The sequence below is a fragment of the Podarcis liolepis genome, assembly GCF_965112155.1.
Source record: "Podarcis liolepis genome assembly, chromosome: 6".
Taxonomy (NCBI): Eukaryota; Metazoa; Chordata; class Lepidosauria; order Squamata; family Lacertidae; genus Podarcis; species Podarcis liolepis.
This window is the reverse complement of record NC_139559.1, coordinates 45,032,060-45,053,985: the sequence shown is the minus strand read 5'-3', so window position 1 is coordinate 45,053,985 and position 21,926 is coordinate 45,032,060. Positions and strand designations below refer to the sequence as shown.

Below are 21,926 nucleotides of genomic sequence, written 5' to 3'. Positions count from 1 at the left end.
ATGTATATCATTTTAACAGTTTTCCAAAACCAATATTCTTATATAATTAACTTAATCACTTAACATCTGTCTTTCTTTCAAATTTGGCATTAAACATATTCATCACATTACATACTTAAAGCCTAAGCCTATCTGATATTTGCAAGCTTTTCCAATTAAGTTAACTTAACATATTTAACTAAACAGTCTTTAAATTTCATCCATTCCTCCTGGTAGTCCTCCTTTAACAATAACAAGAATTAAACAACAAAACACCATATTGCCCACAACGACAGAAACCGCGGGGATGTTGTGCTTTGGCTGCAGCTTCGGTACCATGCAGGGAGAGGAGGAGGTTGCTGGGGCTGCGTCTGCTTCTGCTCTCCCTGTGAGCCAACAGAGGGCGCTGCCACGCCGCCGTGTTCGTCCCGCCTCTCTCCGGCGGGCGGGGGCTGAAGGCGGCTCTGCCGGACTTGGCCGCGGTGGTGGCCGGGATTCCGTTGGCGTCTGAGGCCGGGAGGGAAGGAGGGAGGGGACTGGCGATGGCAGGAGGCGGCCGGAGCGGCGGAGGCGCCGGGCGGCGAGGGAGGCTGTGATGGAGCACCTGGGGCGCTAAGAGGAGCCTCGTCCTGTCCAGGGCCCCGGCATGGCTGGCCTCTTCAAGAAGCAGATCCTGAAGCACCTGTCCAGGTGAGCGTCGGCAGGGGACGCCCTGCAGGTCTCCCTCTTCGAGTTGCGCGGAGGCAAAAAGGGGGAAAATGAGCCTTTGAGGGGAGCTGTGTTAAGGGCAGGCAGAGGCGAATGGGGGTGCGGGTCCCCGAGAAACCTTCCTCTGTGGCAAGGGTCATTGCGACAGCAGAAGCCACAAGGGGAAGGGGAAAAGGTTCACCAGACGGACCCCCCCCCCATTACCTGTCTCCCACAAAATGCTTGTTTTCTTGTGCACTTCTTTCCCCTCCCCAGCCCCCAATTCCATTTGTTGCCGTCTGTTCTTCCATTGGGTCTGCCCCCTTCTTCTGCCTTGCCCGTTTTCTGCCTTCTGTCTCTTCTGCCCTGTCCCTTCCTTGGCAACAGAAGAAATCCTGCTTTTGAATGTTGCCATTTAATCCTTCAGCTCTGGCCGTACAGTAATGATGTTGGAGATGATCCCCCCCTCCCGCCCCACGACTGTTTTATATTGTGTGTGTGCAAAAAAATCTGTTCCTTTGGCTTCCTCCTCTTCCAGATTAGTTTAAATTTTTCAGAGTCAGTGAAGGCTGAACATCTTCTCTTAAGGGCTGCTTATAGTTCCGAAGCTTGCATCTTTCTGGCTTGCTTGTTTGAAATAAGTAAAAAAATAAAAATAATTCTCCCGCTCCCGGAGTCTTAAACAATGGAAGGACCGTTGCATGAGTTAGTTTTTTCCCTTTGCGTTTGGGATTAGTAACATGAGAGAGGGAGACATCTGTTTCAAGGTAGTTAGTGTTTTAGAGTGGGGGGAGGGCAAGGACAGCACAAGTAATATAGCATATCTGTGGAGAAGCATATGCTAGGATGAGCAGTCCATATATATTCCCTCAATATATTGAGGGAAGAGCAGTAACAAATTACTGGTGCATACAGTTGAAACTCTGGAAATCTGGGCTCATGCCCAAGACTAAATCCACCATCTGTGTTGTTTGTACACAGTACATATTCATGCCACATTTCACTTGTGTCATCATTATTTGTTAGTAAGCTGATGATATTTCTGGCTGTCACTAACATAGAAAACGCCTAAGTTGGAAAACATAGAACAAACTGTGCTAATTCAAAATATGGTGTGCTAGTTTTCATTTGAGAATCCTACCCATTTGGGGCTTTAAGAAGGTGCCTTTTGTTTATAATACTGACCAAAAACTGAGACGTGAAGAAAGTGAAACAACTTGCAAGAGCCTGCCCGTTAAATTAAAGCTTTTCCACATGATCAGTTAACACGTGCCCCGGTCACATTATTTCCCCTTACTCCAGTAGTCTCTCCGCTCCTCATAATGTACTATCCAGCCTACACATTGTGGGGGAAAGGATAGCATTGTTGTGACCATGTTGCTGTCCCTTCGCTCCTTCCCTTCTTAACTATGGCTGTGCGTTGTGGGGCAGGTAAAAGAGAATGTACAAATGCTGGGGGAAGCTGGAGGGAAGACTGATGCCATGGCTTCTTGCCTCAGGTTCCAAAGAGCAAGGGGGCCATCAGTATGAAACAAGGCAGCTTGGAGCTGATACTACTTGCAGGATGCTTTAGGCATCTCCCCCCACCCCCCAAAATCCACTTCTTCTTTTTAAGTATTTTTGGAGAAAGGGCATGTGGTGGTGCTATGAGACATGGTAGCCCTTGTCTGATAAAGAATTGTAACAACATTAAACTGAAAAATTCACAGAGTAGCATAGGTGGATGGGTATAGTTGTACCATGGGTGCAAATGAGAACTCCTGGCTCTCATTGATAGTAGGTGCATGTTTGTTTTTAAAGTAAATTCCCATGCCTCTCCCTGTCCAAGAGCCCAAAAGATAACTTGCATAAAAAACTTCCTTCCAGTAGCACCTTAAAGACCAACTAAGTTAGTTCTTGGTATGAGCTTTCGTGTGCATGCACACTTCTTCAGATACACTGAAACAGAAGTTGCCAGATCCTTCTATATAGTGAGAAGGTGGGGAGGGGTATTACTCAGAAGGGTGGTGGGAATGGGAGATTGGCAGATAGCTGAGATGAGCTGTTGACAACTCTTAACGACTGTAATAGGTCTTACAGGAAAAGGCAAGGGGTGAGAAGGTGAGAAATGGCTTAGTCATGTATAATGGGATAAGAATCCAATGTCTTTGTTCAAACCAGGTCTCTCCATGGTTTTAAAAAACTTTTTTTTTTTTGCATAAAAAACTTATTTCTAAAATGAAGTAAAACTTCCAAACAGTAAAAGAGCCAAGAAGAACAAATTACAGAAAGATGACAACTGTACAGCCATAATCCATATACTATCTATTGTAATTCTGCTAGCTAAAATGTTAATTTTCCATTCCCAGGTAAAAAATATTGCAGTTCAAGCACTGTGAAAATGTGATATTCTTGTTAAAGAAGTGTGTAGATCCCTTACAACAAATGAATAATGATGGCAACTGCATAAATGTGTGAAAAAATCATTCGGACACTTTTACTATGTAGGAAAAATAGTAGTCTGTGAAAATCCAGCATAAAGCTCAGTGAATAACTTGAGCCATAGTTTGAAGCACTGGCCCTCAGCTGCTAATCTTGATATTTTGAAGCTTTTTATATGAATGAACTGAAAGTAATATAGATCTGACATCTAGCAGAATAACACATAAAGACTTGAACTAAAGTTCCTGGTCTGTAGCAAGCCTGTAAATATATTCAGTGACTCACCAATTACTAATAGGGCTGCTTTTAAAGGAATTGTACCAAAACAGAAGTACACTCTTGTTAAGTTAGGAATTCTCGTTTCTCCATCTGCTCTTATTTTGGTAGTGAATGAAGGAAAATGCATCAAAACTGTCATAATATATTAAAATAGCTGGTAGGCTTGCAAAACACATATTCTCTGCCATAAGGCAAACTGTGTATTTTTTCTGTGACTGCAGTTATCTTAGGTAAAATACAAAACCTAAAGCTGAAGTTGCCAATGTCTGCAGTTTAGAAACTAATGGTGAAAGAGTGGGGCAGGAGAAGGTTTATCATGAAGGAGTAACACTGATGACAGCAAACAGAGTTTAGTTGGTTGCAGGCAGCATATAACTAGATATAAGCTGATTTAAGAAGTCTTCCCTGTGTCTGCCATGCTTTCCACAGGCCAGTGTTTCGCTGCAGGATGAGGACCTCTTGTGATCAAGCAGAAAGACAGAAAACGCCCTTTGACTGGATCTTTCTAAGTGGAAGGAGCCTGGTCAATTTAGGGATAAGACAGATGTGCACTGAGAAGGCAGAGCCAGCCAAGCATTTATTTTTTGCACTGGCAGAATCAAAATTACTTCCTACCCAACATAAGCTGATCAGCATAACAATATTTTACTAAAGATTAAGGCTTGATCAAACTATTATTTTCAGATTCCCAGTTGTACTGGCCATTCTTCCTCCCCTTTACAACTCTCCATCCTGGACAGCTGATAGAGATCAGAAGGCTCTCAATCACCTGTCCTGCATTCCAAGGGACCTCATCCATCCAATGAGTTGATAAGCTGCTTCTGTGTAGCACTTTCTTCAAGGCAGGGGCTGCCATGGTTAGTATGGAGAGAACGTAACTGTGAGCCTGGGTTTGGACCACACACAAGCCAAACCTCGATTTAGTTCAGTGTGGCACAGAAGCAAAATGGACAACGAAGGAGCAAAGCAGCTGTGAGCTTTATGGGGGGGGGTGCATTTGCTTGGCCTACTGTGTTGTGCAAACAAGGATTGGAGAGTTGCTATAGAAACACAGGCCATTACAGTGATTTACTTTGTTTTTAGTATTCAGGCTCCCAGGTTGTTCCCTTCTGGGTCAGTCTTTTCTGCTGTTGAATCACTTAACTCCCGAGGGTGGTGGTGGTTGGTTGGGGTTTTTTTGGTGGGGGGGGGGGTTGCACAATGTGCATGTGAAGGAATTGCTGCTTTGTCACTTACTGACTCTCACCAATAATTTGCTTGCAGGCTTTGGAGTATCAAATGATACATGATCTCATGATCAGTGGCATACAGTATTTAGCCTAAGGATGAGAAATAGTCTGGTTAAGTTTCCTCTTTTTTCAGTTCATGTAATACCTCAGTGTTTGAGTGGCTTACTGTGCTAAGACCATTTTCCCCTCTAAATATTTTCTTAAAGAATGAACTTCTCTGCCCTGGCTTGAAAAATATTTGAATTGTGATCTCTTGAATGGAATGACTTGATTTTAGTCTGTGTTTAAAATTTCAAACATTTCTATTGAATAGTGACCACATTTCTTTTGGGATTCTGCTTGTACTGAAGTTTTATTGTGGGTCTTAGGAATGTAAACTTCCTTAAAATAAGTGAGTATTGTTGGATAGCTCAGTTGGTTAGAGTGCGGTGCTGGTAATGCCAAGGTTGCAGGTTCAGTCCCCATGTGGGACAGCTGCATATTCCTATATTGCAGGGGGTTGGACAACTTTACAGCTCTATGATTCTGTGGCTTGCTTTTCATATTCCGTTGCTGCAGAAGAGGACCAGGAAGAAAGATGATGGAATTGGTAGTTCTGATTCACCTGACTTTCCTTTGATCCCATATACAAACTGCATTTCACAGATGAAGAAAAAACTTAATGAATTAAACAGGGCTAATTTGTCATTTCCAGAGAATTACATTTCACAGGATGAATGAAGTGTGATTGATTTTTCCCCCATCAGAAATGCTTGGCTCGTTCCAGTAAGCAAAGCAAGAAATGTTTTTCAAAGAAATACCTGCAAAGGTATCAGTCATTCGGTATATTGTCTTGGTAAAAGTGAAAATGAAATTGTAACAAGAAGAACCCCAACTTGTTGATTCGGTGAGCCCGATCAATAATCCCATAGCGTCAGCTTCTGAACTTGACAAAGTAGGACTGGAACCACTGCAATGAATTCATATTGAGCCTAGGAAAGAATTCTATTAAATTCTTCCTTATTTAGGACATTGTTGGGATTTTAAGTTGGCTGTTTCATTGGCCTAGTGTGGAGTACCCAGTGCTACTGGGGAAATCAGGTACTGTGTTTAGAGACTGTTTGTGCACACACACTAACTCAATACTTTAATCTGACCTAGGGAGAATCTGAGTTGGTTCCAAATCAATTTGGAGGGGAGCTAGTGTTGAATTGGGGTTAATTTGGCATGCTACCTTGTGTCAAAATGGTGCCCAGCTTCCAAATATAGATGAAGACTCCTGCCTCTTGCTTGGGAATCCTCATGCTGAGTTTGGTAACAATATCTCGAGTGGCATCCAAATTCATGTAGGTTGAAACTGTCCCATCAAATGGTGCAACAATATCTTCAGAGTTTTCCAAATCTGCGTAGTTTGGATCCATTACACCAAAAAAATCAAAGTGACAGTATTGTCCACCATCTGGATAAAGAATGGTGTCCTGCGAGCCACTGGCGGAGGAATGGGGGGGCAGGGGGAGCACACCGCCCCAGGCACCATCAGGGAGTGGGGTACATGTGCCAGCCACGCTCCCCCACCTGCTCTCCGCCCCCAGTGCCAGAGCATGCAGCTTCACCACTGCTGCAAGCTCCAACTTCAGGAACCCTCATGCTGAGTTTGGCAATGATATCTCAAGAGTCATCTGAAGCTATGGGAAACAAACCACTTTCCAGAATAGATAGTAGATTATGATAATGTCCTGTTTAGATTTTATGCAATATTTTGTAATAGGCTGAAACTGTACCTTGATTCTCGTCGTCTATAATATAATGTGTAGTTAATAAACATCCTGGTTACTCATGAGACCTCAATGATTTCTGAAGTTGATCTTTCCAAAACCCAGAAGGCTCATAGGAAATATTTGGAGTGAGTGAAATAGAAAAAGGAAGTGTTAGTCTGCTTTGGTGGGTTGATGGAAACAAAACTGAAGAGGGAAGGGGAAGTACAAGTGAAGGTCACAGGCTGAAGTTCAAAAAGTGAAAGCAAATTTTCTGGAGTTTCCATACCTAGGTCCTTGGTGTGATACCTGTCATGAAGTAGTGATTCTGCGAGCAAGTATCGCTGGGTGGGGCCCCTCAGGTAGGTGGTAACAATTAGTCCCCAAAGTGGGAGCAGGTGATGGTGCTGGCTGGCTGCCAGCATTCCCCAGCCCCTGTAAATCTTCAAGTTAACCTAACGAGGGTTGAGCAGATGAGACCAATAGTGGGGCTAGTGGCCAAGAAGGCAGTTTCTGCACATGCTGTAGAGCAGTGTTTCCCAACCGGTGTTCCGCGGCACACGAGTGTGCCGTGAGACGTTGCCTCGTGTGCCGCGAGATGCCTGGAGGGAGGCGGGCGAGTCGGGCGGCGAGAGGCGGGGCAGCGGCGGCGAGGAGAGGCCGCGCCTCCTGCTGCTGCCTGGCGCTCCTCCTCGCAGCCGGCAGCGCTGCCTGGGCGCCTCCGCGCGACTCTGCCTCGCTGGGTTTGGTCTCCCAGCAGAGACGGGTCACACGCGCCCCTCCCTCCCTCCCTCAGCCTGCGCGGAGGGAGAGCCAGAGAGAGGCATCGCTCCTGCGCTCCGAGGCGGATTGAGCGCAGCTGAGAGGAGCTGCCGAGGGAAAAAACTTTCACTTTTGTGCGTCCCTCCCGGCGTGACGCTGCGCGCTGACGTCACGGGGCGGGGCTTTAATGGTGGTGTGCCGCGAGATTTTTTTTCAGTAAACAGGTGTGCCGTTGCCCAAAAACGTTTGGGAAACACTGCTGTAGAGGAAAATGAGGGGCAGAAGGGGCTTGCTAATCTGGGAAGCTAGCCCAGAAGAAGGAAAACTCCCTAACCTCTGCTGCCTTGTAGGGTATCTTGGGGAGAAGAAAAGGCTAGGGAGTAAACTCTACACAAATCTGGAGTGGAGTCCTTAAAACAGTTGGATGGCGCCTTGTACACCTCCTTCCAGCAACTCCTGCCGCTAAGCTGGTGCCGAACGTATTGCAGTCTAAACCATTGCGCCTCTTGGGCTTGCTGATCAGAAGGTCGGTGTTTCGAATCTGCGTAATGGTGATGAGCTTCTGTTGCTCTGTCCCAGCTTCTGCCAACTCTTCCCAGTTCAAAAGCACACCAGTGAAAGTAGATAAAAAGGTACCACTGTGGCGGGAAGATAAATGGTGTTTCCTTTGGCACTCATCATGGTGTCCTGCTGTGCCAGAAGTGGTTTAGTCATGCTGGCCACATGACCCGGAAACCTGTCTTGGACAAAGCCCAGCTCCCTCGACCTGAAAAGCAAGATGAGCGCCGCACCCCATAGTCACCTTTGACTGGACTTAACCGTCCTGGGGTCCTTTACCTTTTATCTTTACTTTGTTATCTGGGCAACCCAGGACATACTGCCCAGGTTTGCACCCTGGGGAGGTCACTTCAGTGCTGCTTATGCTGCAGTTTGACTTCACCCCACAGGCGTACTCCGTTGTCTCTCAAGACAGACGACTGCCAACAACACCACAAGTTGGAACAGACAGCACAGCACTTGTACATGCAGCAAATACACTGACGCACATGAAGCCCCCAGAGAGGGATCCTGAGGTCCCTTTTGCCTTCCAGAGGTGGAAGGTCACTCTCTCCCTCCTCTGTCAGCCTCAACAGCAGGTTTTTTTTATTCTTTAGTGTTGCAAAACTGGCTTCTACTGTTCTCTTTCAAACAGACCTAGATTACATCATCCTTGGGGGGAGGGAAGATGCATCATGGTCTCATATCTCTTCCATTGAGGATAGCATCAACTTATTGAGCAATTAGTCAGCAGTTGTATTCTCTCTAAGAAATGGAGGGTATGGGTGTGTTTAGCTAGTTAAAAGTATACTATTTAAATAGAGTAGGAGGAGAACATAGATAGTCTTTAGGTATCTTCTAGATAAGCTAGAAATTGGGAAAAATAATTTATTCCCCGTCTGCGAATTGCCTTGCTTTGGACAAATTTGTATTTCTTATTAATTCTTTCTCACTGGCTCTCTAATGCCCATACATCCCACACACTATTATTGAAGATTGCAGCATTTTCAGTGGAAGGGCAATAGCTCAATGGCACAAAGCCTGGGCAGTGTGTGTGGAGGTCCTGGGCTGCCCAGATGACAAAACACTCCCTCCTCTCAGCCTCGCTGATTAGAAGCAAAGCAATGGCAGAGCATCCAGTTTGCATGCATAAGGTCCCTGCAATCAGTGGTTTTCCTACACCTGTGGTTTTCAATCAGTGTGCCGTGGCACCCTGGGATGCCACGAATGATGGTCAGGGATGCTGCAGGCAACACTGGCCTCTGTCCCTCTTTCCTTCGCTCCCTCCTCTGATGCCCTCTCAGGTCCCTGCCTCCCAAAGGCTTGCACAGCTGTTTGTTGCAGCAGTCCTGGCTACAAGCTCCCTAGGTGAATGGTGCTTCTGGGGCTGGCCAAGGGGTGCTTCCCAGGCCCCTGTGGGGCAGTGTGATGAGGCACCTCTCTTTGGGGCGGGGGGGGGCAGCTCAAAGACCCGGGGCAGCAGCTGCTCAGAGGATTCCTAAGGAGAGGGGAGAAGAAAGGAGGCTGAGGGAACTCTCCACAAGGGAGGGTGTTTGAAAAGGGGTGAGGGGCTGCCAGCTCTGCAGGCAAGGGGTGATATAACTGGGCTCCTGAGCCCACGGGTGCTGCAGAAAGAATGTAGTTGGTCAAGGGAGCTGTGGACCCAAAAAGGTTGAAAACCTCTGCCCCACATCTACAATTTGGACTGGGAAAGATGCCTTTTGAAGCCCTAGCACTGCTGCCTGTCAGTGTACTGTGCTAGATGAACCAACGGTATTAGGAAGCTTCCTTTGTTCCTAAGAAGAGCAGCTTTGCATTCATGACTGTTTTATACCAAGTGGGGACCTTGGCCTAATTTCATGCAGTTGGAAAGGGGCAGGCGGGAGGTGCCAGAACAAAAGATTCACTTTGTTCTTTAACCTCGTACAGTGGTACCTCGGGTTACATATGCTTCAGGTTATGTATGCTTCAGGTGACAGACTCTGCTAACCCAGAAATAGTGCTACAGGTTAAGAACTTTGTTTCAGGATGAGAACAGAAATTGTGCTCCGGTGGCGCGGCAGCAGCAGGAGGCCCTGTTAGCTAAAGTGGTGCTTCAGGTTAAGAACAGTTTCAGGTTAAGTACGGACCTCTGGAACGAATTAAGTACTTAACCCGAGGTACCACTGTATACTGCTTTCAGATGAAGGGTGGTATACAAATTTAATAAATAGATTTAATTTTTTAAAAAAAACTTTGTATATTCCTGGCATGTACTCCCTGAGATATTCCTCCCCAGGGAATGTGTCTCTTGAAAGTAAAAAAAGTTCCCCCACCCTTGGTTTAGATCACAACCTCCTTCATGTAACTGGATAATTTGCAAGACTTCGTTAAACTAGAGACTGTGGTTGCCTAAAATATCTGTTGCAGCTGAAAGGAAGTGTGAAACCACAAAACTCTGAACTGTTAAAAATGGATGATCTTTTAGTAGAATGGAACTTTTAGCATAAAGATGCACCCCCTAAAGGTGCTGTGTGTTTGAAAGTAAACCAGCCAGCAGTACACTCCGGGTGCTTGAATTTAACCATGTAATGCCTAAAATCAAGTGCACTTTGTCTTGAGCCTGAAGATTAAACCATAGAGGCAAAGGTGAAACCTTGCTTTAGCCTCCCCAGCTAAAGGAAACATACTCGTAAGGCATATAGAATCATAGAGTTGGAAGTCATCTAGTCCAGCCCCCTGCAATGCAGGAATCTCAACCAAAGCATCCATGACAGATGGCCATCCAACCTCTGCTTTAAAACCTTTGAGGAAGGAGAGTCCACTACCTCCCAAGGGAGTCTGTTTCACTGTTGAATAGCTCTTATTGTTAGAAAGTTCTTCTTGATGTTTAAGTCGGAATCTCCTCTCTTGTAACTTAAAGCCCTTGGTTTGAAGAAGAAGAAGAAGAAGAAGAGTTTGGATTTGATATCCCGCCTTTCACTCCCCTTCAGGAGTCTCAAAGCGGCTAACATTCTCCTTTCCCTTCCTCCCCCACAACAAACACTCTGTGAGGTGAGTGGGGCTGAGAGACTTCACAGAAGTGTGACTGGCCCAAGGTCACCCAGCAGCTGCATGTGGAGGAGCGGAGACACGAACCCGGTTTCCCAGATTACGTGACAGATTAACCACTACACCACACTGGCTCCTCCAGAGCAGGAGAAAACAAACCTCTATCTTCCATGGGATCACTCTCCTGTTTCTTTAGAAATAAAATGGGGATAAGGCTCGAATATCTTGGTATTGCCAAGACTTAATGCTTGTCTAATTAACATAGACAAAAAATATATAGTCACAAGTGTAGAGATGGAAATGGTTTAGGTTGTGGCTATCAGTTCTGCTTGGTAAGGTCAGAACTCTTGGTGATCCTGTCAGGGAATAATCTGTGTGTACTCATTATTTTACATACTTATGCACACTTTTTGCTTGGTTTGGGAGGGGACACAGAAATGCTCAATATAGAGTACTTTTTATTCAGCAAAAATTGAGAGTTGGTTTTATCTGTTTGTTATGCAGTATCTCCCCTGAACCTATATTTGAATGGAACTTGCATGTATAAGCAAGTCATAACATTACATTATTGATTCAAAGTGGGACCCAATCCATTAGTTTGAACGTGGAGGAAAGGAACAGACCAAAATCATTGCTGTTGGTCAAGAGCTTCTGCATGCAAGAAAATAGCCCAAGATAGATTTAACAACTGTATGTTGTTCTGAAGTGAGATACCATGAACTCTCACAATCTAGTACAGTAAGCCCACAACTTATGCGTTTTTAAACTTGTGTGTATTCAGCTTTACATGTGTGGCCGAGAAAGGAAGGAAGGAAGGAAGGAAGGAAGGAAGGAAGGAAGGAAGGAGGGAGAGGGGTCAGGGTTCTGGGAAAAGGACTTTGGCAATCCCACCTGCCATTGAACCCAATGTGTTTTGACTACATGCGATTTTGGCTTTAGGTGTGATCAAGTTTTAGGCTTACTGTATTAATAAGAGCATCCTGATGGTAGTTGGCAATACTTCTCTGTTCTTCAGTGCTGTTTCCTAATTGAACCGTTTGCTGCACAAGTACACTAGCAGCCCGAATTCTTAACATGTGGTTTCCCTCCTTAAACTGTGCCTTTTTATTCTCTCTCTCTCTGTGTGTGTGTGTACTAGAGTGTCATCCAAGCTGCTACTTTTTTTTGTTTTTGTAGAATATATGTTTGGTACTCGCTTGGTTCTATTTCTTTTCCAAACAGAGCTATTTTTAGTTCTCTACTCTGATGCCTTCCCAAGATCATCTTATTACTGAATCTGAAGCTACTCTGCAATACTCCTTAAATGTTTGTCAGTGTTCAGAAATCATTGATCTTTTCTTCAACCCCTGATTGATTTTGAGCTAAAGCAAAGGAACTCTTGGCTTTTAAGAATATGGATTTGCCTAAGTGTCATTCATAATTTTGTGGTGTATATTCCAACGCTCTTATTAAATAGCTAAATGTGTCTGGTAGTAAATCTGCTTCATTGGATATATAAACACTTCCAAAAAGTAAATTCAAAGAATTATAGCTCTACCTGCCACACACATATTAAAATTCCCACCATGGTCTGCATTTAATTCATAAAAATGAAGACTTTTCAGCGTCTCAGTATTCATCTCATTTGGGTAGTGTCCTCCTTTTAAGGAGGTCAACATAGCTGTCATGAGGTTCCTTCATTTATCTTTACAGCAACCCCTTGAGACTGACTTAGCTGAGTACAAGTGGAAAATGTATCTTTTTTTACATACTATGAAAATCTAGTTAGGTTGATCTTAGATAAATGGCATATGGGACGTTTCCAAATGGGAGTTTAATTTGCAAATGTGTTGTTTTGGCAACAGTTTTGTGTATTTTTTTAAATTATTGATTTTGTCCCTGTAAATGCATACAAGATTGGGGAAAATATGGGTTGGCTTTTTGATGCCAAAAGTATCATGTGGGTGCTGAAGGAAACAGGTATGCCTGAGGAGCACTGACTCCACAATAAACACTGCTTTGGAAGTACTGCAGGTCACAAAATAAAGCAAATATCCAATATCTGGCAACCAAAAAACCAAAATGATTTACGGTATGTCTATTAAGTAAGGTAACCAGGAAATATTATAAAGTGTCCAGATTTTTAAAAACTTTCTATATATGTATGTATGTGTTTAGACACCTCCCTCTTGCAAAACATCAGAGTGCTATACAACAACATAAAAGCAATGCAAAACAGTCATTTACATAAATGACTGGCTACTCAAGGAATATTTTATTATTTACTTTATTTCATAAAAAATTTACACCACTTGATTGTAAAAACAACAGCAAACAAACCTCCAAGTGATGTACAAAAAAAAAATCAAATAAAATTATCACTAAGAATTAAGAGCAGTAATTTAAGACCTTTGAATAGTTAAAATAACAATAAACGAAGCAGATTAAAACTCACATCAAATATCTCTGTAGACCTGTCTAAACAAAAATGTTTTAGCAGGCGCCAAATAGGCAGGGAGTTCCAAAGTGTAGGTGCTGCCACACTAAAAGATCGAGGAAGACGGAGCAAAGAGAAATGTTCTCAAAAGCGGCTTCTACCTCTCCCCCAGTGCCATTTCATAAAAACAGTTATGCTGCCACTGCTGAATCACAATAGTACCAACAGTAGGAGCATGGGGAAGCCACTGCAATTAATATCTACGTAGGCTGTGTGTAGCAAACAACTCTTCTTTACCCTCAATTTTTTCAATAGCTGACCTAAAGGAGATTATAGAATGCTAGAATGTTTTCATAAATGTTTGGCTAACTAGGAATTTTTTTGGGGGAATGGATATTGAATTTGAAATTCAGGGTGTTCAGACATGAACTTAGATTCAATTTTAAAGTGTACCTAAAAATGTAGACTCCTTACATCAGTAAGGATTTTTAAGAAAACACAGAAATAGGTTTGGCATTTCAAAAGTCCATTGTGTAAATGGCTTCAATTCCAATAGCAGATCCCACATATATATGGAAGCCACCACTCAAGTTACTTCTAAATAGTGTGGCTGATGTTACAATGAGGTCCAGTAATAGAATTGTCAAAAAAGATGAATGTATAGAGAACACACTGGGCTGTTTGCCAGGTTCTGTTTCTGGCTTGAATAGGTTGTTGCTGATGACAAGTAGCAATTTCAGATTGTGATGCCTGTAAATAAGGGCAGTTCTTTACCTGAAGTTTCATTAATAGGATAACCATCTTCCATAATCGGATGTTACAGTGAAGAAGTCCTGTATCTCATAGGTCAAGAAAAGCTAGTCCATTAGAATTAGCAGTCTTGCTTAGTCATTTGTAAGAGTTAAGCCATCCAGCTGAAGTTAATTGAGTCAAGGTGGATCGAGTAGAAGCAGAAGCCTTAGAGTGCCACTCAAACCAAGACCCATTGGAGCAACACTGCCACTGCTGAGTCTACAGCTCCACAGGGCCATACGTCTAGATTTTCTCATAATTTTTGAAATATGGCAACACTACACTGTTCATACTAAGCTGGGGAAAAGAAACACTTCTGCCTCATCCAGCCCCTTTCTAGCATGACAAATCAAGGGTTTGGATTGTTTTATATATCACTAGAGAAGTTTTGAAGGTTTAGGATTTACAAACCTAAAACAATCCTCAGAACTTTAAAACTCAATGAAGGACTCAGCCGCAAATGTATTTGATTTAGTTGTAGAAAGGCTTGATAGCAATGCCTTTTTGTGGAAATTCTGGTAGAGTTGCTAACCAATAGATTATTTACTGCTTTTATAAAACATTTGGTCCTCAATTTTGCTCATTTATTTATTTATCACCTGCTTTTCAGGACACATTGTCCTTACAAGGTGAGGCCCTCCAAATGAATGATGTTGGACTGCAACTGCCTCCTTCCTTGACCATTGGCCATGATATCAGTGGTATCTCTTGACCATGCTATCTCTGGGCTAATGAAAATTGAATTCAAAGATTTCTGGAGGCCCAGAGGTTCCACACACATGCTTCAGTTAACTCTGGAATTTGTAGTTTTGTTAAGGGGTTGAGTGACTGTTACAGGGAATTCTAATCACCTTCAGACCTAATTGTGTGGATGAAGCAATAACTGGTCCAAGTCTGGTCTGATTGATATCCCACCTCTGCCCCGTCTTATAAAGTATTGCTAGTGCAACTGAGCCATGATTAGCTAAAATGAGTTAGCCAAGTTAGAATCTACTGGTGTATTGCTCCTTTGGTCATGTACATACAGGCAACGACCAATTAATGCACGCCCCAAAGATGCACATCACCGAACCAGGATGTGACCCAATAACATAATATAGACACAAAAAGGGTGGAACGGGGGTGGAGCAGAATGGAATGGGGCCATAACAGGGCAGAGCATGCTTATATGCACTCTGCCAACATGTGCAGGGGTCGGGAACAGAACCCTCATGTGAAGTGCTCATCAGCTGTATATCCACGTGGTAACCACAATGCAATTATGAAAGTTGCCTACCTTTATTGATATATGGAAAAGAGAAACTTCTTTTCTGCCTCTACATTCTAAAGCTCAGTGTACACATAATGCTAAGCCAAACTATGGCTTAATGTGATCCCAGATAGGAGATTGTGGTGGCTAAACTCTTCCCCTGGTACTCCTGCTGCTGCTGCTTCTGCTGCTTCTGCTGCTATACTATCCAGGGCTAAGAACTCAGGCTGTGGTTTGTCGCCTCCAGACAAATCATGAGCCTGTGTTTGGTTGACATGATAAACCCAAACCATGGTTTAGCACCAGGTAGTGCAGCTGCAGTCAGACTAGGAAATAAGTGCAGTGGTTACAGTCTTCTCTCTGGGAACCCATGTGTTCATGCTAAGCCATGGCATGGCTAAATGTTACATGCAAACTGGGTTTAATTAATGAGGGTATGCGATATACTCCATATTCTCTAGTGTCTCCTGTTCTAGTTTCCTATTGGTAATCTTCTTGCAGTTCCACACTTCAAATCTAAAAGGAAAATCTATTTTGGACAGGCTACAGGGAACTATTTGCTTCCTGTCTACTTTGTGAGCCTGAGAAACTAACAGACAGCCAAGTTGCCCTCCTTCCTCTCAATTGTTAAATTAGCATTTCTGTCTGTTGCCCGCAGAAACTGATGATGTGAGCTGGAACAAGTTACTTTTCTCACTTCTCATTTTGTATATACTGTGATAACATTAGAAAATGTTACTTAGCCTGGCTGCCCTTGGCTGTTTGAGGCAGGGTGATCTCTTGTTTGCCACAGGAGCAGCCACACATTAATGCAAATATGTCTATCTCTTTTTATGAACACAAGATATTTTAGGTGTGTCGCAGAGTTCATTGTTACTGTTGCACTGCAGAATGGCATGAAAGTCATGGCTCTGGGAATATAACATGGTTTCACTGTTCACTGATATTATTGTTGCTTCAATCCATCAATCTCTGATGGATGATTTAGAAGGATTGGGTCCAGCATCACTTTTGCTGTGCTTGTGTGCCAGTATCCATACTCAGCAGAGTTACATCTCAACGCAGCATCTTCAGGGTTGGAGGTACACACAGTAGTCAATAAACACTCATGGATGCCATAAAGATTCAGTCAAGTGTAGATCTTTACTTGACAGGCATAAAAGCGTATTGGTAGCAAATATATACAGCCATTCACCACTGCCATGGTCAAGGCATGCTTAGAGTCCAGCAAGAGTCCAAGACACTCTGTTTCTCTCACCACAAGACACAAGCAAGAGACGAACAAGTTATACAGAACCATTGGTATCAATACTTCCTGTCACACTGTGCATGTCCAAAGAACAGTTCCCACAGAAAATGTTCTTGCATAGACAAAACAATCTCAGCCTTCTGCTGCTTCTTGAGACTTCTTTTCTGTTTCTGGAACAAATGATTCTCTCTCACACAGAGAGAATATCCAACAATATTTTCATGCAGTGAATAATAGCTCAGAAGAGAATCAGAAGGCGGAGGATTGTCCAGGTGATACCTTTTCCTACATCTGGTCGCACCTGCCTGAAAGTGCAAGAAAAGGTATGCAAGAAAGAGGTATTAACTAGTACAAGGAATTTGAGAAGCTACTGTTGTGGACTGTGCTTCCTGCAGTGCTCCTGTTAGTCTCTAGCCTGGGATTTGCATTAGCAGAGATAGATGGAGGCTTCACAGTGTCTATGTGTAGCATGCAAGCATCAGGCACTCTGAATCAGCATGCCTAACAAAAAAATAATCCCAACCACCTAGAAGCCAACTTGTATATTAGTTACACACTAAGGAGATCAGGAAAGTAGCCGATTCCTATGAGGGGTGTAATGTGTGAAGATGGCAACTCTTGCAGTACTGTGGCAGCCACTTTTGTGGACAAGGAAATACATATTCAGCCACCCCTTTCATGGAAGTTCCTGCTGTAGTACTAAAGAGTATCTGCCTAATTATACTGCTTATATGATTAGATCATTGTCTATGCTACTAAATGCACATAGAGAGACCAGTGAAATGTATGAATTAGCCATAAATTGGGTTCACCAGGTTCTCAGCTGTCTGTTCAGCATCTGTTTCTTGCAGAGTCACAGCCAAACCTGGAACTGATTCTACTTGTGACCAGAATAGCCCTTGTTCACTCTTCTTTTCCCTGCTGAGTTTCTGGCAGAGTTTTGCTGAAGTCTGTCTTTGTGAAAGGCATAATGAAGTAGTGCTTTTTCAGGCAAAGGGAAATGAGAGAACCACAGGGCGTGATTAACACTGGAATCTAATCTTACTCTTGCCAACAATGGGGTCTTTTCTTCTCCACCTGCTGGGCTGCTGTGAAGAATTAGAATTAGTAAAGAGGAATGTGTGTGAAATGCTTTTGAGTTTTCAGTAATTAGCAAATTATCAGGCGGATAATCTCGATGAACTGGGATCCAGAAAGGATGAAGATACATTATCACACAGTTTCAGTTCAGATTGTTTCTTGTTGAGAACATTTTTCTATGGAGCTAGGTCCTTTGGAGAGAGGAATGGGCAGGATAACTTGATCTGTTTTTCCCTTGACAGTCCCTGTGGCCTGTGACCACACTGAGAGACCTGGTTACAGCCTTATTGCACCAACCCAGAGTGATGTTGAATCATGTTAATGTTATGTGCTTTAAATAGAACTATTTTTTTGCAGAGTGATATAGTACTCTACTAGTTGCAGATTAGATACAGCCTAGGGATTCGTGTGTCTAGAGAGAAATAAAGGCTTAAATTGTTCTCTCATGGCCCTATTCACATCTTCATTGTATACATCAGGGAGAAAACAACCCCAGCCACTGCTACCTCGTTGAATATAACTAATTAAATCAGGCACTCTGAATCAGTAAAAGCTTGACCATCTCAGGAGTGTATGCTAATTTCTCTTCCTTGAATTTCCAGTTTTAGCAAAAAGACACAACTCATGTGCATGGTATTAGTCCATTAGTATCCTCTTCCTTGTGTTGGGGAGAAGGACTGCTCAGTGGTAAATCATATGTTTTGCATGCAAAAGTTCCCAGATTCAATTCCTGGTATTTCCTGATATGACTGGAAAAGACTTCTGTCTGAAACATTGGAGAGTTACTGCCAAATAGTCCAGTCCAGAGGTAGGCAGAAGGTAGATCAGGGTCCACTGGTAGATTTCTAGGTGATTTTCAGTAGATCAGCAAGTGCTTCTGATTTCCAATTGTCTGAAAATAGCAACAACTAAAATGTTTTCACTTTCTAAATTAGGCTGATGGTGTGGGGGCCCTTGGCCTAGCTTTGCTAAAGCAATACCTGCATATATTTGCCCAACTGAGCCACCATTTTGCACCTGGCTCCAGTTGGTAGATCTCAGGGTTTTTGCTGTTAAAAAGAAAAAGTACATCCCACAAGTCAGAGATCTGCTCATCCATAGTGTAGACATTGTTGAGCTAGAACAGCTAGTTCAGCTGTTCGACAGTGGAATTTGCTGCCAAGGAGTGTGGTGGAGTCTCCTTCTTTGAAGGTCTTTAAGCAGAGGCTTGACAACCATATGTCAGGAGTGCTCTGATGGTGTTTCCTGCTTGGCAGGGGGTTGGACTTGCTGGCCCTTGTGGTCTATTCCAATTCTATGATTCTATGATTCTATGACAAATGGTTTGACGCCGTATAAAGAAACTTTCGGGGGGGGGGGCATGGTTAAGAGACTAAGAGCAAGATAAAGTTAATTTGTGCATTCCTTCGTACTCCCTCCCAAGGTTTGCTTTAACCTGGGTATAATTTTTCCTGTGCATCAGTACTAACCAGGATTGTGGCTAATCAGGATTGCCCTTGTACTCAGAGTTGAATAACCATTTCAAGCCCTGGTTCTAGATCTGGTCACGGCAGCAATCCTTGCTACTGTTCATTTGTGATGCAGCTGTAATGTTACACTGTCGAGGGTGGGAGAATGTGAGCTTGCAGAACATTCATGATATCCCTGTCATGCTAAGCAAATTAGGAATGTTACATCTATATCGGGCCAGAGGAAGAAAGTGAAAACATACACTGGCAAATTTCTGTCATTATGTATCTGAACTTGGTGTTTTCACCCCTCCTCATAATGTTCCCAGTATCAACAAGAGCTGGGAGTTTTCTGGGATTGGGCAATTCTAAGAGATAGTTTTGGTATGAGTGATCCACAAGGGAGAGGGTATCAGGCAACCCTGCACAATCCCACAGCAAGCTTGCTGTTAACCTCAGATTGTGATAAACTCCTTTCTTTTTGCTGCTTAAGTCCTGCCTCATGCTAAATGGTTGCTTACAGAAAGCTTGTGGTAACTTCACATTATGGTGACGATATAGGGAAAATATCTGAACAAACATTAATTACGCAGTGTAATATTTCTGAACAGGGAACTCACAATTAACAACTAGGTTTGAAAAAGGACAGCAATTCTCTTTTGCAGTGGATAACAAGGAGATGGCTGGTGTAAGTTGCTTGGAAGGACAGGACAAGATTTTCCAGCATAGAGGAAAACAGGTTCACAGCTGAGCCTAAGTATATTAACTCATAAATGGGCAGAGAATTGCAGCCAGGGATTAAAAGGGCTGAATATCAAAAGAGAAGCCCCAAGTATAAATTTAAAAGAAATGCACTTCATAGTTTCACTGCCATCTTTGCTTTCCCACTGCTTAATGTATTCATACCAAAGTCTATTCTACTTTCCATTCCACTCCATTCTTCTACCTGTCATTTTACCCTGAAAGCCTTTACAGTTTTTATCCATCATTAGAACTATCCTCAGTCATCATATTGACTCTAATATCTGAGACCTACTCGGCAGGCAAGTGTACTGAAAGATATATGTGTTTTCTAGGAGGAGGAATTAACAGCTAATAATTATAGTTACTAGCAACAAGAGAACTTAATTTGCTCCAGCAGAATTTTATCCAGATAAATGTTGCTGTCTGTATTATTTTTTGCAGCATTTTAAATGTAAAACGGATCTTAAAATTTTCATATTTCTCACTATATCATCTTGCAAAGGAGGACACTGCAAGAAGTAGACCATTTCATGACATAATTCTTACTTTACAACAAGAATTATGGTGAATGAGCTGAAACTGAGATGAAAGGTTGCTCTGTTCACTGATCCATGCAAGCTTTAGCTCTTTCTCTTTTTCCCCTTGGCAACAGGTTTACAAAGAACCTCTCTCCTGATAAGATCAACCTGAGCACACTCAAAGGACAGGGGCAGCTGACTAACCTTGAACTAGATGAAGAAGTCCTGCAGAATGTATTGGAATTGCCCACCTGGCTTGCCATTACTCGGGTCTTTTGTAACAAGGCTTCCATCAGGGTGAGTTAAATTATCAGCAAAAGCTTTTGCAGTGCTGAAAGTATTTCCTGTCCTGACTACATGCCATTCTTCCTACTTCCGTACTAAACAAGTGCAATCCTCACCCCAAGCTGCTCTGGCTTTGTACCCAAATCGCTAATCTTCCCATACATGTGCTATGAAATCTGCTCCAATAACTGGCACAAGAGGATCAAGTTCTGAACCAGAGACGCTGCAGAAATTACAAGCAGACTGGTTAAATTCAGTTTTAAATTGATTGTTCTGTTTCATCTGAATTTGTTCTGTTTAAATGCATAATTGCAAGGATTGTATTTAGTAGTTGCAATTGAACATTTACACACAGAGCGCAATGTTCTCTCCTCTTGAAAATGTTGCCCCAAGCTCTTTTTGAAGCAGGAAATTGATTTTTCAGTTGATGTAAGCGAGTAATCGTTTAAGCTCCATTAGGATTACCCATAGTGGCACAAACCCCATGCAAAATGGTTTAGGAGATTGTTAATAAAAAGTGCAGCTTTGATTTGAACTGTTTCCAGAGTAATGACCCCATCGGCTCTTTTACCTTCTTTGTTTAATACTCAGAGCTGCTTTTCATGTTACTGCTTTTTCATAGGGATGTTAATACTTGCAACATTTTAGGAACATTTTATCAGCTGAAACACCAGAAATGTCTCTTCCTTCTCAGTACATGTATGGAGAAACCACTGGAGAGTTGAAATTACTGATCCTCCTTTTGCCAACACATTTTAATTTTTTTCTGCAATGTGTATTAATATGCTTGTTGATAAATTAACATGAGAAGCAGCCCTTGCAAAAAATGCAAAGCAAACACAATAAGGGAGTGGACTGTTTGTTATGCTCCCAAATATGAGACTGTATAACTAATGCAAACAGCAAGATTTCTCATGTGTAACATGACTCAGGATTTGATCTGCATGCGCATTGGCAAGCCTGGTTATGAAAAAAGTAACAGGCCCAATCTTTTTCAGGTTAATGGAAGGTTACATAAAAAACAGAAATTACAGAAACCAGCGAGGTGAAGGTTTCGTTTCATTGTCTCTAGAAAGACCATCTCATACTTCAGGGTCTCGGTACTGGATAAGTGTTTTAAAAGATAGCTGGAAAAGGGGCTTTGTAGCAATTCACTAACATTTAACAGCATTTCAGGTTTTGAATAAGGGTTATGAGGAGCTCATTACAGTAATTATATTGATTTGCATACAAAGATGAAGTTAACAACAGTTATGCAAGGGGGATAACTGATGGGAATCCTCAGATGCTCTGGGGTAGGGGTAAGCACCACATGGTCTGAGGGACAGTGGACCAGCCCACAGCTGAAAAAGGTTGCTGACCAGAACAGTCTGGAGGGCCTTCCAATTCCCTGGAGTCTCCTTTCATGGGTATGGGAGATTACAGAGAGGTGGAACTGCTAACTTTCCTACATGGGTGGAAATGCCTTTGGCTGGTGCAGCAGGATAT

At 42.9% G+C, this 21,926-nt stretch overlaps 1 protein-coding gene across 1 annotated transcript in view; it reads left to right on the top strand.

The window, feature by feature from the left end:
* Positions 1–345: 345 nt before the first annotated feature.
* Positions 346–21,926, top strand: part of BLTP3A (bridge-like lipid transfer protein family member 3A) — a 52,971-nt gene continuing 31,390 nt past the window's right edge. Inside the window, exons 1-2 of the mRNA XM_083509151.1 lie at positions 346–669; positions 20,288–20,450. Of these exons, the coding sequence (XP_083365277.1) occupies positions 626–669; positions 20,288–20,450 (207 nt within the window). The 5' untranslated portion in view covers positions 346–625. The remainder of the gene's footprint in view (positions 670–20,287; positions 20,451–21,926) is intronic.